The 17,034-nt window shown below is 35.1% G+C and overlaps 1 protein-coding gene across 11 annotated transcripts in view; it reads left to right on the forward strand.

Moving 5' to 3' along the window:
- Positions 1-17,034, forward strand: part of PTPRD (protein tyrosine phosphatase receptor type D) — a 523,599-nt gene that overhangs the window by 366,370 nt on the left and 140,195 nt on the right. For all 11 annotated transcript variants that reach the window (XM_047767649.1, XM_047767654.1, XM_047767651.1 and 8 more), the window contains 2 exons: positions 2,636-2,726; positions 8,114-8,323. In XM_047767649.1, coding sequence (XP_047623605.1) covers positions 2,636-2,726; positions 8,114-8,323 — 301 coding nt within the window. The remainder of the gene's footprint in view (positions 1-2,635; positions 2,727-8,113; positions 8,324-17,034) is intronic.

The following is a 17,034-nucleotide window of genomic DNA, read 5'->3' on the forward strand; positions in this document are numbered from 1 at the left end:
CATTTCTAATTTTATTGATTTGAGTCCTCTCTCTTTTTTGCTTGATAAGTCTGGCTAAGGGTTTATCAATTTTGTTGATCTTTTAAAAAACCAGTTTTTTGTTTCATTGATCTTTTCTATGATTTTCTTTGTTTCTATTTCATTGATTTCTGCTTTGATCTTTATGATTTCTTTCCTTTTGGTAAATTTAAGTCTTTTCTGTTCTCTCTCTAGCTGCTTTAGATGTAAAGTTAGCTTGTTTATTTGAGCTTTTTCTTGTTTCCTGAAGTGGGCTTGTATTGCTATAAACCTTCCTCTTAGAACAGCTTTTGCTGCATCCCATAGGTTTTGTAGTGTCATATCTTTGTTGTCATTTGCTTCTAGGTATTTTTTAATTTCCTCTTTGATTTCTTCAGTGATTCATTGGTTGTTTAGTAGCATGTTGTTTAGTCTCCACGTGTTTGTGTTTTTTGCAGTTTTTTTCTTGTTGTTGATTTCTAGTCATATAGCATTGTGGTCGGAAATTATGCTTGATATGATTTCAATTTTCTTAAAGTTACCGAGGTTTGATTTGTAGCCCAGGATGTGATCAGTCTTAGAGATTGTTCCATGTGCACTTGAGGAGAATGTGTATTCTGTTGCTTTTGGATGGAATGTCCTAAAATATCTATGAAGTCCATTTGCTTCATAGATGCTTCATTCCGTGCCTGTGTTTCCTTATTGATTTTCTGTCTGGATGCTCTGTCCATTGCTGTAACTGTGGTGTTAAAGTCCCCCACTATTATTGTGTTACTATTTGTCCTTTTAAGGTTGTTAGCACTTGCCTTATATGTTGGGTGTGTAGATATTTAAAATTGTTATATCTTCTTCTTGGATTGATCCTTTGATCATTATGTAGTGACCTTCCTTGTCTCTTAAAATATTCTTCACTTTAAAGTCTATTTAGTCTGTTAGGAGTATTGCTACTCCAGCTTTCTTTCGATTCCTGTTTGCATGAAATATTTTCTTCTGTCCTGTCACTCAATTTGTATGTGTCAGTAGAAGTGAAGTGGGTCTCATGAAGACAGCATATATATGGGTCTTGTTTTTGTATCCATTCAGCCAGTCTATGTCTTTTGGTTGGGGTGTTTAGTCCATTAACATTTAAGATAATTATTGATATGTATGTTCTTATTGCCATTTTATTAATTGCTTTGGATTCGTTTTTGTTGCTCTTTTTTCTTCCCTTCTTCTCTTGTTCTCTCCTCATCTGGTTTGATGACTATCTTTAGTGTTGTATTTGCATTGATTTTTCTTATTTGTTTGTGTATCAATTGTAGATTTTTGGTTTGCAGTTATTCTGAAGTTTTGATATAAGAGTATGTATATGAGATTATTTTCTTTATCACACATTTTTTGCTGAGTTTATTGTAGGTTTTGCCTTAAGATGAGTACAAATAAGCCTTCCTGTTTGTACTGTTGTTCTCTGTAATATAATATGATAGAAGTTTGAGAGTGCATATCCTGTTCTCATCCCTTTCCTGAGTTTCCCCTTCTCTTCTAAAGGTGTGTGTGTGTGTTTTTTCATTTCCACAACATGTATGGAGTCTTGTAAAAAGTGCTTTATGACACATCGTAAATAAAACAAAAGCAGACTCTTGCCATCTTAGCATTTTAACTTGAGCGATTATTCAGTCTCTGTGGAGCTGGCTTTTCACCTGTTTCTCCTCCTTAAGGATTTTTGAGAGGGCAAAATGAGATTATCCATTTACTATAATACCTGAAAAACAGGAAGTGATTAACGTGTTAGCTGTTATTATACACTTATATTCAACGTTCTTGTATAGAACATTGATTACTACCAAAAATAAGTGTGAGTCAAGTCCCTAACTATAAATAGAAGAGTAGAGTACACTATAGGAAGTTACAGAACAACTTTACAAATAACCCATATCTATTTGGGAACAAGTACCTTTATACATACATTCTAGTTGATCATTCTCAACATGAGGACTTGCTTACTTCTGTCTCTTCCCCTAGATGTATATTTTGAAATTGATTTTGAAAGCCCTTAGGTAGTAACTCTCTCCAAATTTCTGCAGGACTTACCTTAAGGTTTGCAATTTTATGGGTAGAAAGAGAAACTTTTACATCTTTATATAATTGTGTGATTATGAGTAATGTTTATACTTTTATTTTTCTCTACCCAAATAAAAAAGTATTTTAGGGGTGATAAAATCATCATCATCACTGCACAGGCATTTGTATAAGCTTAGGGTAATTTTTATTACCCATTTTTTTTAAAGTCATTTTATAAATTAATGTCATAGAAAATACTTGGTTCAGCATCCTGTGTTGGTAGATTTCAATATACCAGCTTTGTATGTGTCCAGCACCAGGGTACTAACAAACTATTTCCACTCTGTTTATGATATCTAATAAAGGGCAGTCAACCATGCTGATATTACCATACAAGATCATTGAATTCACACATAAATGTCTACCCATGTTGTTTTTAAAATTGAACAAACAGGTGGTTATTTATCATTGATGGACAAGTAACTGCATATCCCTAATTTGCCTTTAGTCTCAATCACTGGTCTGTGGAAGATTTAAAGATATACTCACTTTTTTCCCTCTGAACTAATCTTAGTTTTATCTATCCATTCTTATGCAGAGGTTACTACATAATAATTGTGCCTTTGAAGAAATCTCGTGGGAAATTTATCAAGCCATGGGAGAGTCCAGATGAAATGGAATTAGATGAGGTAACTATGTGTTTGGGGCTGTGTCTTTTATTAGTTATTTTTTTAAAAGAAAGAACTCCTCTCTATGGAGATCTTTCAGCATCTAATCCAGGTGCTGACTTCTACATGGCTGGCAGGTCAGCTGGCCAGTTGGATGGTTCAGTGCTGTGAGCGTGTTAACCTCCAGGGATCCCAACAAAGGGCCTTTTGCTTTAATTAAAAGACATTAAGCTGCTCTAAAGCTTATAACCTATCTAATCTTTGTTGGCTTTAATATTTTGCCCCTTGCCCCTTGTAAAACATAATGCAGAGGTGTGGAAGGAGAAGGGAATTGTCAGCAGACTTAATCACCATTGTTCTGATTTTCAAAGGCCCACTTCATTAGTGCAATGGTAGCTGAGTCTGTTACAAAAGCTAAGTTGCAATTTGCACCAGAGTTTAACAGAACCTACTGTGTGTTCTTGACCAGTGTCGCACAGAGTTCTGCTGATTAGCATATATTTGCTTTATTCTGTATTTTGTAGAATTTCAAAATAAGAATAAAAAAATCAGTGTCACTTCAGGAGCAAACAACACAAATCACAGAATTTTGACTGAGCAAGAAAGAAGGTACACACACACACAAATAGAGCAAATACTAAATAATATGATTTTAATTTCTAAAATGTAGTAAATGCATTGGCACCCTCTTTTTGTGAAAATAATTTTTTAACTTAATGCATAAAACAGGACCTAATTTTTACATACTGCTACTTGGAGGAGAAAACCGTGATCAGAAGTGTTAAGCAAGATCCCCAGAGCACCACAGTAAGTTAATGGCTAGGGTTCACATTTTGGAATACTGTGCAGGAGAGACTTTACGATTTTAACACAATTCCAGTTTGAAACAGTTTAGGAGTCAAATAAAAAAGCCTCCATTTGGGAAAATATGAGATTTTTATGTATTTACATGTTCAGTCTCTTATAACCCAGCCTGTTCTTTTTTAGGTATTTTTTCCCCCTCAAATTAGTGCAGAGCAAGGAGAAGCATAAATTCCCTATCTGCACTAGAGGAAAGTGATGTTTTTTTCATACATGTCTGCACTAAGAAGACTGATCTTGAGAGATAAGGCCTGTTAGCTTCTTCTGGCAGACAAATGTCATCCCTGGAAGTACGGTTCATCAACACCCAATTCATTTATCTGAGTTAAACTTGATCAAGTTCAGAAGGAGAGATGGGTTCAAGGTTAGGACTCTGCTTTTGTGTCCCTGTTTAGTGATTAGATGAGCACTGAAGGAATATGAAATGAGACACATTTCAGTTAATCTTGTCAAGTAATCTATGTTATAAATTTTATTTTTTATCTGCTGATAATAAAGGAACCAAATCATTCTTTATGGTGTCAGAGGAGTCCATCTGAATATGCAAGTTGATGAGCTGTTCTATAAACATTTTAAAACAAGGCATGTTTTACTTGCAACTGACTAATCAGCTCTTTCTGACATACTCTTTATTATTTTAATCAGTTCTCAGCTGAAATACAGAATTCAGTTGGAGTTGGATTTAAAATGCAAAAGCAACTTATGAAATCTATAAATCTTTCCACCTATTAAGAAAAAAGTTCTCAAGGAATTAAGATTCAAGCCAAAAATGACATCAAATACTTAAAAAAAAAGTTTTCCTTAGAAGTAGAGCCATTTGGTAGTAAGTTATAGGAAGCTGATTTTCTTTTACAGCCAGGTTTTAACCTCCAAAATGCACAGCAATGCTAATGGATTAAAGTGTAGGGCTATGTGACATTGAACTTTCTTGCAATTAAATTCTAAGGGTCTGTGCTGCTGATTCCCATAACAAAGGGTCATTTTAATCATTTCACAAGTTGTGGTGCATTAATCTGTATAATAGTTTGATAAAGAACATTTATTAATTCAAAAATTTTGGGTCAGGATGGGTTGTTTCCCACTTTTCTTACAGATATAATTGAGACCACATTGTAGAATTAATGGTGGAAGAAATAAGATATGCATTGACTGGAAAATGAAAATTATTTCTGATAAAAAACTAAAGCCCTTGATATATCTTCTGGAATCACCTCCAATTCATCTTAGAACTATTGTGGAGGGGAACAAATGAAAGTAGGCTCTAGTCTCACTTTGTGCTTACTCATCCAATTTCTGATCCCTAGACAGGATTTTTTTTTTCTTTTCCTATGGATGATAAAAGCATTGTAATAATTTTATCTATGGCTTAGTACTGCCAGGTTTGACAAAGCAGTGTTCCTCTCTTAAATGTATTTGACCAAGTGATTTTTTAGAAAGGCCTATAATTCAAATTGTTGAAGCCATATCATCAAATAGAATGGTGGCCTAAGGGGATTTACACATGTATGTCTCACATCTAGGCCCATAAAAAACAGAAAAAGGGATTTATGTTGTGGCTCAGTGGTTAATGAACCCAACTAGTATCCGTGAGGATGGAGGTTCGATCCCTGGCATTACTCAGTGGGTTAAGGATCTGGCATTGCCGTAAGCTGTGGTGTAGTTCGCAGATGCAGCTCAGATCTAGTGTAGCTGTGGCTGTGGTGTAGGCCAGCAACTGCTGCTCTGATTTGACCCCTAGCCTGGGAACTTCCATATGCTTTGTTGCAGCCCTAAAAAGACAACAACAAAAAAAAGGGGGGTTGGGGTGGGGGGAGAGGCTTTCTAAACAGTCATGCTCCGTATTATCTTTGAGCTCACCTATCTTTTGTCTGGGGATAATCTTCCCATAATAAATTCATGGAACTGGAACTCACAGTTGTCAAGGTCAGACTCAACAGAGCAGACATTGATAGTCAAAATGAATTTTGGACAGAATAACTCCTAAAATGTTAGTTATATTTAAAACTCCAGGCAGGTCTTACAATATGTCATAAGCTTTTCATTGCATAGTACTTCAAAGGCTTGCTGTAAAATAATGTGGTCATTTGTGGTTGTAACTTCATCATACTGGCTCACTTCAGTGTCGTCTAAGCACACTTGAGCCATTTAAAGTATAACACAGGAAGCATCCTACAGAGATTAGAGCAGGGTTGATGTCCCAGGTTTGACCTTAATGAATGGCAGTGCTGGATCTAAGGAACACCAAAACACTAAAATATTTTATTTTAAAGTAATTCCCTCTAAGTCTTCTAAAGAAACCCTCACAAAAGGTCCTCATAGAGATGACAGTGATATAGATGAATTATGACAGTTGCCTCCATCTGAAATATGAATAAAATCAAGGTAGGATTTGATCAGTGAAGTAGAAGGGACACAGTCACATAAACAACTGATGGTAAATGTTTCTTATTAACCAACTTCAAAATGCTTTTCAGCTCATATGCAGTGCATTGGTCCTTCTCAGAGTAATGGTCATTTACTACATATAAACTGTAACCTTTGTAAGGACTTTTCACATTAAATATTAAAAATTTACATTAGAATTTTTTAAAATACATGTTACTAGCATCCAGGAAAAAGAAATCTAAGTATGCATTTATCTGGGTTAATGAAAGCAGATGCACAAAAATTATATATTTAAGTAAAAACTGAGTTGGAACAATTAAGATTATTAATTTAGCCTAAATGTTGCATTTGTTTTGTTTTTTTTGCTATTATTCAGCCATTAAGTAAACAAAAATATGGTTGAAAAATGTCTTACATATAGTTTTATTTTATTTCACCAATTGAGTCTAATATTGTCATTTTCTATTCTGCCCCAGTCTCTTCATTTATAAAATGGGGATAATAATACTCTATTTCATATGGTATTTATGAGGAGTAAATGAACCAAGCCATGTGTAGTCTCCTGAGAATAGTGTCTGGTATCTATTAAGTTCTTACTAAATATTATGTTAATATTAACTAAATATTGACTATCATCATTATGTGGAAACCTAAATTTGACAACAGAACTAAAAATCATTGCTGTTTCTGGACTTGCTTTTTTTACTACTCAAATAGTCCATAACTGATCAGTCTACCTGAATTTATCATCAGATGGTCCAAATATACTAAACAGATCTACAGTGGTTTTCATAAAATAAATTTTAATTGCATCGATAAACTCAAATTTAACAGAAAATTTTATAAACTTATAAATTAAATATTCAAAAATAACATGGGCACAGATTATTTATGTAAACCAAAGGGTAATTTTTATATTTTTAGGATATGATTTTGACCAGCTGAGCACATTTACAACTCTGTGTTAAACAGACTAATTTATCATCAGGTTTTTGATGTAGTGATTTGATATTTGTCATATAAACAGCCTACAGCCATTATTATTACAGAAGCCTGGGCTTTATTGTGTCAGGGTCTCAGATACAGTCTTTTTTTAAATTTTTTATTAAAGTATAGTTGATTTACAATGTTCATTGTCTTTTTTATAGAAACATTAAAACACATCAGAATTCTCGAAAAACCAGTTAGCTTTCCCCTTACATCAAAAGACATCCTAGCCTGCTATAAACTTCTTTTTCTCTGTAAAGCCCTATGAAATACCAATATTTCAGGGAAACAGAGATAACATAAACATCCTTTTGAAATTGTTATAATATATTAACATGATTTTCTCCTAAAAGGGTGAATGCAGAAGAATATCAAAATTATTAGAAAATAATTTCTATTTTTTTTCTGATAGAAATACATGAAGTTGTGTTTATATTTGTTTTCTTCAGGGTAATATTTTTTTATCTACCTTATCTTTATCACTTGGCAAGATAATTTAATTTCTCTAGAAAGCTGTTGGCTCCAGAAAAACTCGATGATGTAGTAAATGTGAGAAATTATACCCTAAATGGTTAATCAAGGAGCCAGGTCAAGCCAGAAATTGTTAAATAAGTGACAATGTCTGTTTTAAATATGTCAATTAAAAATTGGCCGTCAGATTCTGTTTCTGCTGATTTGAGGGAATATATACCATACAAATCATCTTATTACTAAACACAATCTAAAATGGTACTAATCTCTCTAAAATGTTGGTCTTTGAAGGTTTCTATGGCTTCATCTGAAGTTACTACTTGTTTAATAAATAACAGTAATAAAGCTTACATGACAGGCCTCTGTGAGTCAAGCTGACTTTTATCCATAGACAAGATATAATGCATTATTGTCCTTTGAGAAGATTTCATTAGAGTGGACAATGATGTGAGCTACCAGTAAAGGATCTAATTGCCATTTGTTTATGGCCGGAGCCTTGCAATCACAGTTCATTGCCTGACCTTAACAGCAGGACAAGCATTTGGAAGATAGACTGAGATTTAGTAATGAAGATGTACTAAATGAAATGTGGACAAATTTTATTTGGGTTGTTCCAGCTCTGAATTAATTTCTCCCATTAAACTCTCATTAAGTTGGGTTGTTGTTTACCTTTTTTTCTCTGCTTCCCACTTTTTTTCCTTAAGCTGCTTAAAGAGATATCTAGGAAACGCAGAAGCATCCGTTATGGGAGAGAAGTTGAATTAAAGCCATATATCGCCGCTCACTTTGATGTCCTTCCCACTGAGTTCACCCTGGGGGATGACAAACATTATGGTGGATTTACAAACAAGCAGCTCCAAAGTGGACAAGAGTATGTCTTCTTTGTACTGGCAGTGATGGAACACGCAGAGTCCGTAAGTTAAATGTGATGACATCGGTTTCCTATGGTATTCTTATACATTTTCACCAGAATATGTTAGTTGGGGATATGTTGGTATGTACATCCTAATTACTTCTCATGAGCTTTCATTAACTTAAATGTAGTAACAAGCTGCCTACTCTTTGAATATTGCTGAATAATCAGCTCCAGATTTCATTACAAATGAGGCTGTGCCTCTAATGATAGGAACTTGAGGTAGACATCCAGTATACCAAGTGCCAAATTGATAGGGCATACCCTATACCCCTATCTTGCCCATCCTCCCTACCCATTTCCTGCTGGTAACTACTAGTTTTATTCTCCATATTGGTGAGTCTGTTTCTGTTTTGCTATATACACTCATTTGTTTTAAATTTTAGATTTCACATATAAAGACTTGTCTTACTCTTTCTAAGTAATTTGTCTATTTCACTAAGCATAAATGTCTCTTGAGTCCATATATGTTGTTGCAAATGAAATACTTTAATTCTTTATGGCTGAGGAATATTCCATTGCATACATGGGCCACAACTTTATTCATTCATCTGCTAATGAACATTTAGTTTGCTTCCATATCTTAACTACCGTAAATAATACTGCTATAAACATTGGGGTGTGTGTATTGTTTTAAATTAGTGTTTTTGTTTTCTTTGGATATATATACACAGGAGTAGGATTGCTGGATCATATTTTTAGTTCTTTGAGGAATCTTCACACTGTTTTCTATAGTGGCAGTGCTAATTTACATTCCCAGCAATAAAATGCAAGAGTTTGCTTTACTCCACATCCTTGACACCATTTATTATTTATGACTTTTTGATGATAGCATTCTGACAACTTTAAAGTGATATCTCATTGTGGTTTTGATGGGTAGAGATGGTGTGCATTCCTGTGCCCTTTATCCATATGTCTTCTTTTACAAAATGTCTATTCAGGTCTTATGCCCGTTTCTGATTAGGCTTTATTTATTTTTTTTTGATAGCATTTTTTGTATATTTTGGATATTAACTCTTTATCACTCATATTACTTGCAAATATTTTCTCCCATTCTGTAGGTTATATTTTTCTTTCATCGATGGTTTCCTTTGCTATGTGAAAGATCCTTTTGTTTGTTTTAATTTTTGTTTTTATTTCTTTTGCATTAGAGATATCAAAAAAGATTGCTACAATTTATGTTAAGAGTGTTCTGCCTATGTTCTCTTGAAGGAGTTTTATGGTTTCAGGTCTTAAATTTAAATCTTTAATCTATTTTGAGTTTATTTTGTATATAGTGTAAGGAAAATTTTTTTTTTTGTCTTTTTGCCATTTCTTGGGCCATTCCTGTGGCATATGGAGGCTCCCAGGCTAGGGGTCTAATCGGAGCTGTAGCTGCCAGCTTACGCCAGAGCCACAGCAGAACAGGATCCGAACCACGTCTTCGACCCACACCATAGCTCACGGCAACACCAGATCATTAACCCACTGGGCGAGGGCAGGGATCGAACCCGCAACCTCTTGGTACCTAGTTGGAATCACTAACCACTGTGCCACCACGGGAACTCCGTGAAGAAATGTTTTAATCTCATTCTTTTGTATGTAGCTGTCCAACTTTCCCAGCACTGCTTGTTGAAGAGACTCTATTTTTTGCATTGTATTTTCTTGCCTCATTTGTATAGTGGAATAATTACCATAGGTGCATGAGGATACCCCTGGAGTCTGTTATTTTTCACTCATCTATATGTCTGTTTTTGTGCCAGTACCATGCTTTTGATTACTGTAGCTTTGTAGTATAGTCAGGTCAGGGAGGTCAGGGAGCATGATACTTCCAACTTTGTTTTTTCTCAAGATTACTTTGGCAATTCAAGATCTTTTGTGGTTCCATATAAATTTTAGGATTATTTGTTCTAGTTTTGTGAAAACTACTTTTGACAGAGAATGCATTAAATCTATAGATTACTTTGGGTTGTAGGGTCATTTTAACAATATTAATTCTTCCAATCCAAGAACATGGGATATCTTCCCATTTCTTTGTATTATTTTCACATTCCTCCATCAGCATTTTTATGATTATCAGAGTATAGGTCTTTCATTTACTTGCTTACATTTATTCCTAGGAGTTTTATTCTTTTTTGATGTGATTTTAAACATGATTATTTTCTTCCTTTCTCTCTCAGTTCATTAATTAGTTCTAACAGGTTTTTTTGGTGCAGACGTAAGAATTTTTCTTATATAATATCCTGTCATCTGCGTATAGTGACAGCATTAGTTCTTCGCTTCCAATTTGGATACCTTACAGGGACATGGTTCTTGAAACCTTTGATGTGACAAACATCTGGATAGGTGGTGATAGCCATTACTGTTTATCTCCTTTTTCACCCTCTTAAAATGACTTTTTTCTCTATTATATGTATACACATGCACACACACACACACACACACACACACACATATGTATTAGGCATAATACCTAATAGACATTAGCCTGAGTGATTACAATAGGGACAAACTCTCCAGTCAAAAGTGGTATATTTCTTGGTATTTGAAAATATTGATTGAGGGTGATTGTATGTATTTCATTCTCCTATTACTGCCAGTGAGCCCAGAATGCTTTCTAAACAGATTCACAGTTAGTCTTATCTAGGAAAAGGCAAGCACAGCCTGCTTCTTTAATTACAGCAATTTACTAGTGACTATCAGTGAAAAGCCAAGAGTTAGAAAATAATTCAATAAAAGAGAGAATTCCTAAGGTACTCTAAATAATGAGTCATCTTCTTTTATGTAATTCATCTTGCTCCTATGTCATTTTATGCTTTAGTAGCTTTGAATGTTAAAAAAAGAGAGCGAGGAAGAGAAATCATACATGGGAGGGGGTGGATTTTGAAGTGGCCGTCTGTGTCTTTCTAATGAGGCTTAAAACTGACAGGTGTGGCAACTAGGTTGAGCCAGTCCCTTCCCCTATATAGGAAGTCCAAGATACATCAAAGATTTCTCCACATCAGGTGTTAGCATGTACAGTGGGGCGTCTCTTCAAATGACTGAAGGAATTCCCTTGTGGAAAATCAAAACACAAAGGCAGCCTTTCTGCCTGGTTTACCTTTGTGCACAGGATGTCATTTGAAAACAAAGTGACGGGCTTCCTGGAATTTTAATGCACAGATATGCTTTCTCTTTCTAGTTGAAGGTTTTAAGGCAGAGCATCAAGGGAATGGAGTGTTGGAAATATTTTTCTTTTCTTTTTTTAATGACTCTCAGATATCTGAAAGTAATTTTCTTTAAGTAGCTTTAGGACATTCCAGAAAGCACATTCAGAGCATTGAGGTAGATCAGAGAATCCAGCAAAGAGGAATCTCGTCAGATCATGCACTCTCATAGACTGGTTTTTGACGCCTCCCAAATGTTTCTACTAGTATGGAAATGCATGACCATTGATGAATAGCTTAAACCTTCTCCTAGTATGTCTGTCTTCTGAGAATTTCTTTCCAAAGGTCTGTTATCTGAATTGCCGCTTTTTGCCATCACCTTAGTCATTATCACTCTCAAAGCTAACAGCATTTCCTTTATGTTTTATGTATGTGTTCAGGCCAGCATTTATTTTATAGAAGAGACTTGTACCCAACTAGTATAATGCACATAGTGATAGTCTTTTGTAAGCCTGAACATTTCATGAGTGATTGTTACTATGGTGGCTAACTACCCCAAGGGTTGGATGATTAATTTGCATGCAGAAAATATCTACCTTGCCCCTACTGATCTGAACTTTCTCCCAATTAATTGCCTCATTAAGAATATCAGTGGAGTGATTTAGAATGACCAAAGGTTTAATGTTTCCCATCACCCCCCCAATTCTGAACAAATTCTACTTTTCACAAGGCTGATAGCATTTTATGGTCTTGCTTTCTTTTCATTTTAACATGTCTCTGTTTCCTGGTTTGGATTGGATATCTACGTACTTTGGGAAAACCTCTGCTTAGATTTTCATGTTGGCTGACCAAGATTATTATCTCAAAGATTCTTGGTAAAGAATTTCAAATCAGAGCATTTTGCTTACTTTAGTCTGCCAGACAATTTGAGTGTGATCTACAAATGGTTGATTGTATCAAGAATCATGTTTCTTGGATATAGAGTGTATTTGCTAAATCCTTTGTGTAAATACTTTTACTGTACATATTTTATATATATAGCAGCTTCTAAGAAGGTTAGAAATATATTGAGTTTTTCTCTTCTTTTGATGCATTGGAAAATCTAAAAGCCTATTCAGTCTCTTTCCTGGGGATAGTGAGGAAAGATGGACTGAATAATATACAAACATATAATGGGATATGTTTTCCCCAGACTAACTATTGAACTTGTCCAACTTAAATTCAGAATATATGTTCTAAACTAATTTTTTAAACACAGATTAAAAATTAGATGTATTTATGGATCATGGAAAAATGACTATACTCTCTCAAGTTTTAATAATATCAGTCATCTGAAAAGAAATGAGCATTTTATTTTATTCAGCAAAGATTTTCTAGAGTTCCTGTTGTGGCACAGTGGAAACAAATCTGACTAATATCCATGAGAATGTGGGTTCTATCCCTGGCCTCTCTCGGTGGGTTAAGGATAAGATGTTGCCATGAGCTATGGTATAGGTCGCAGATGCGGCTCAGATCCCAAGTTGCTGTGACTGTGGTGTAGGCCGGCAGCTGAAACTCTGATTCAGCCCCTATCCTGGGAACTTCCATATGCTGTAGGTCAGCCCTAAAAATGAAAAAGCAAAAAAATATATATATATCTTCTGGGAACTCACTAAATGCAAGGTTCTGTACTGGCTGCTTTAAGCATACAAACACAAATGGTATATAAATATTTACCTTCAAGGAGTTTATAGCTTTATTAAAGAAAATAAGGCATGTATACAAGGTTTTTAAAATTATTTTTACCTACAGTTTGTGAGATGGCTGATTATTTCCAGTAAAGGAGAGGCATCTTCAAGGAAGGCAAAATTTAAATGAGGCCTTGGAGATTATTTGGATTTCAGGAGCTAAATGTTGTGGAACTTGGGAGACAGTTAAAGAGAGAGAATAGAGCATTTTGGGTGAGGTAGTGAGAAATTCACTGCGACGGAATATGTTGTATGTGGTAAGAAAGTTTAAAACAGATATGGTACATATATATATATAGTGGAATACTACTCAGCCATAAAAAAGAACAAAACAATGCCATTTTATAGGAACATGGATAGAACTAGAGACTCTCATACTAAGTGAAGTAAGTCAGAAAGATAAAGACAAATACCATATGATATCACTTCTATCATGAATCTAATACATGGCACAAATGAACTTTTCCACAGAAAAGGAACTCATGGACTGAAAGAGCAGACTCATGGTTGCCAAGGGGGAGGGGGAGGGAGTGGGATAGACTCAGAGTTTGGGGTTAATAGATGTAAACTATTGGAGTGGATGGGCAATGAGATCCTGCTGTATAGCACAGGGAACTGTATCTAGTCACTTGTGATGGAACAGATGGAGGATAATGTCTGAAAAAGAATACGTATATATGTATGACTGGGTCACTGCTGTATAGTAGACATTAACAGAACACTGTAAATCAACTATAATGGAAAAAATAAAAAATAAAAAAAGGATTTTTTTTTAAGTTTAAAACAAAATTGTGGAGGCCCTTAAGAACCATGCTCAAATGTATGCCTTTATTTTGGAATCCCCAGAGTGCCTTCTGAAGGTTTTATAGTTGCAAATTAGGATAATAACTCTAACAGCAGTAGAGATTGTTAGATGGAAGAGGAAATTCTTGATGTGGCTTGGATGAGCATAAATGAGGTATTGAGAATGTAAAGAGGATGAGTGGACCTGGGAATATCTGATGAGATAAAATTGGAAGTTTTTCATTCCTAGAGGATGAGAGAAATTATCAAGTCAGAAGGAGGGTATATCTGGGAAGCAGGAAAATAACCTGTGATTTCTTTTTCTTTCTTTTTTTCTGTTTTTTTTTTCTTTTTTTTTGCTTTTCAGGGCCACACCTGCGGCACATGGAAGTTCCCAGGCTAGGGGTCAAATCAGAGCTAGAGCTGCCAACCTATGCCACAGCCACAGCAATGTGGGATCCAAGCTGCCTCTGCAACCTACACCACAACCCACTAAGCGAGTCCGGGGTTTGAACCCACATCCTCATGGACACTAACCGGATTCTTTTCCGCTGTACCAGGATAGAAACTACCTAACTTGTGATTTTTTAATTTGAGGATAGATGGCGGACTCCCTAGGAACTGGAATTGGAAATGAAGGTCTGGGACTTAGCAGAGTTTCTATGCTAAGGAATGTTAATTGGAAAGTAATCTATATAGAGGCTGGTAGTTAAAGCTGGGGATCACTTTGCTACACAAGGGTGACAAAGACATACTAGCAGAGAACAGAACTTAAGAATACTACCACATAGGATGGATTCAGAGACAGTTAATAAAACATGATCAGTTGTCAAGATTAGGACAGGACTAGTTGAGTTCAGAATTAAGAGAGCCTGAAGTCTTGATCCACTGTGGCAAATTTGGAAAAGATGTCTGGAGGGGTAAAAACTGAATAAGGACAGTTAGATCAAGCAAGAAGAATAGGATCAGTGATGGTGCTGGAGTGAAAAGATGAGAAGCAAGTTACAGGACAGGCAGGGTAGCTTGGGAATATGGACTGGTCCCTATTGGACAAGATAGCACCTTCAAAAAATTATTTAATTGAAGTATAGTTGATTTAAAATGTGTTAATATCTGTTGTACATTAAAGTGATTCAGTTATACTTATGTATATTTTTCCTATCTTTTCCATTATGATTTATCACAGGATATTGAATATAGTTCCCTGTGCGATACAGTAGAATATTTGTTGTTTATCAGTTCTATATATAGTAGTGTTATCTGCCAATCCCAAACTCCTCAATTATCCCTCCCCCGCCCCCTTCCCCCTTTAATAACCATAAGTTTGTTTTCTTTGTGAGATTGTTCTGTAAATAAGTTCAATTATATATTTTAGATTCCAGATATTACATGATATCATATGGTGTTTGTCTTTAACTTACTTCATTTAGTATGAGAATCTCTAGTTGCACCCCTGTTGCTACAAATGGCATTATTTCTTTTTGTTGTTGTTGCTGCTTAGTATTCCATTGCTTATATAAACCACATCTTTTTTATCCATTCCTCTGTCAATGGACATTTATGTTGTTTCCATGTCTCGGCTGTTGTGAATAGTGCTAACATAGGGGTACATGTATCTTTTTGAATTTTAATTTTGTCTGGATAGATGCCAAGGAGTGGGATTGCTGGATCATATAGTAACTCTGTTTTTAGTGTGTGTGTTTTTTTTAAGAACCTGCATACTGTTTTCTATAGTGGCTGCACCACCAATTTACATCCCCACCAACAGTGAAGGAAGGTTTCCTTCTCTCCATACTCTTGCCAGTATTTATTATCTATAGACTGATGAGGATGGCCATTCTGACCAGTGTTAGGTGATATCTCATTGTAGTTTTTCTTTGCATTTCTGTAATAATTAGTGGTGTTGACCATATTATCATATGCCTGTTGGCCATCTGTTTGTCCTCTTTGGAGAAATGTCTGTTTAGGTCTTCTGCCACTTTTTTGATTGGGTTGTTCATTTTTTTATGTTGTTGAGTTTTATGAGCTATTTGTATATTTTGGAAATTAAGCCCTTGTTGGTTGTATCATTTACAGATATTTCCTTTTAGCCCCATTTTTTTTTTTATGTTTCCCTTTACTGTACAAAAGCTTATGAGTTTCATTGTCCCACTCTTTATTTTGCTTTTATTTCTATTGTCTTGGGAGACTGACCTAAGAAAAAACATTTGTATGGTTTATGTCAGTGACTATTTTGCCTGTGATCTCTTCCAAGAGTGTTATGATATCTTCTTTTTAAGTCTTTAAGCCATTTTGAGTTTATTTTTGCACATGGTGTGAGGATGTGTTCTGGTTTCATTGAGGTACACCCTGCTGTCCAGTTTTCCCAGCATCATTTGTGGAAGAGACTTTTTCTCATTTTATATTCTTGCCTCCTCTGTCAAAGATTATTTGACCATAGGTGTGTGGGATTATTTCTGTGTCCTCTGTTATGTTCCATTGATCCATACATCTGTTTTTGTGTCAATATCATGGTGTTTTGATTGCTGCAGCTTTGTAGTATTATCTTAGGTTTGGGAGGGTTATGCCTCCAGCTTTGTTCTTTTTCCTCAGAATTGGTTTGGCAATTCTGGGTCTTTTTTATGGTTCCATATACGCTTTAGGATTATTCTAGTTCTGTGAAAAATGTCATGGGTAATATGATAGGGATCACATTAAATTTGTAGATTGTTTTGGGTACTATGGCCATTTTAACAATATTAATTCTTCCAATCCAAGGACCTAGTTTATTGGACAAGATGGTACTTTAAAAGGGGGCAGATTCAGGACAGACCATAATAGGATGTTGCAGAAACAGAATTCATGGATATTCAGTCCATTCTCCTTTATCGAGAGATTTTACTTATATTTTTTCCAACTTGATAATTCCCAAATATATTTGTACATATTTAATGTACACAAGGTGATGAATTTGTATTTTTGTATATTCACACACACACACACACACACACACATTGTAAATGACTACTAAGATCAAGATAATTAATGTACTCATCACCTCACAGAATTAATTCTTGTGTGTGTATGGTAATTTGCAG

The sequence above is a fragment of the Phacochoerus africanus genome, chromosome 2 (genome assembly GCF_016906955.1).
Source record: "Phacochoerus africanus isolate WHEZ1 chromosome 2, ROS_Pafr_v1, whole genome shotgun sequence".
Classification (NCBI taxonomy): domain Eukaryota; kingdom Metazoa; phylum Chordata; class Mammalia; order Artiodactyla; family Suidae; genus Phacochoerus; species Phacochoerus africanus.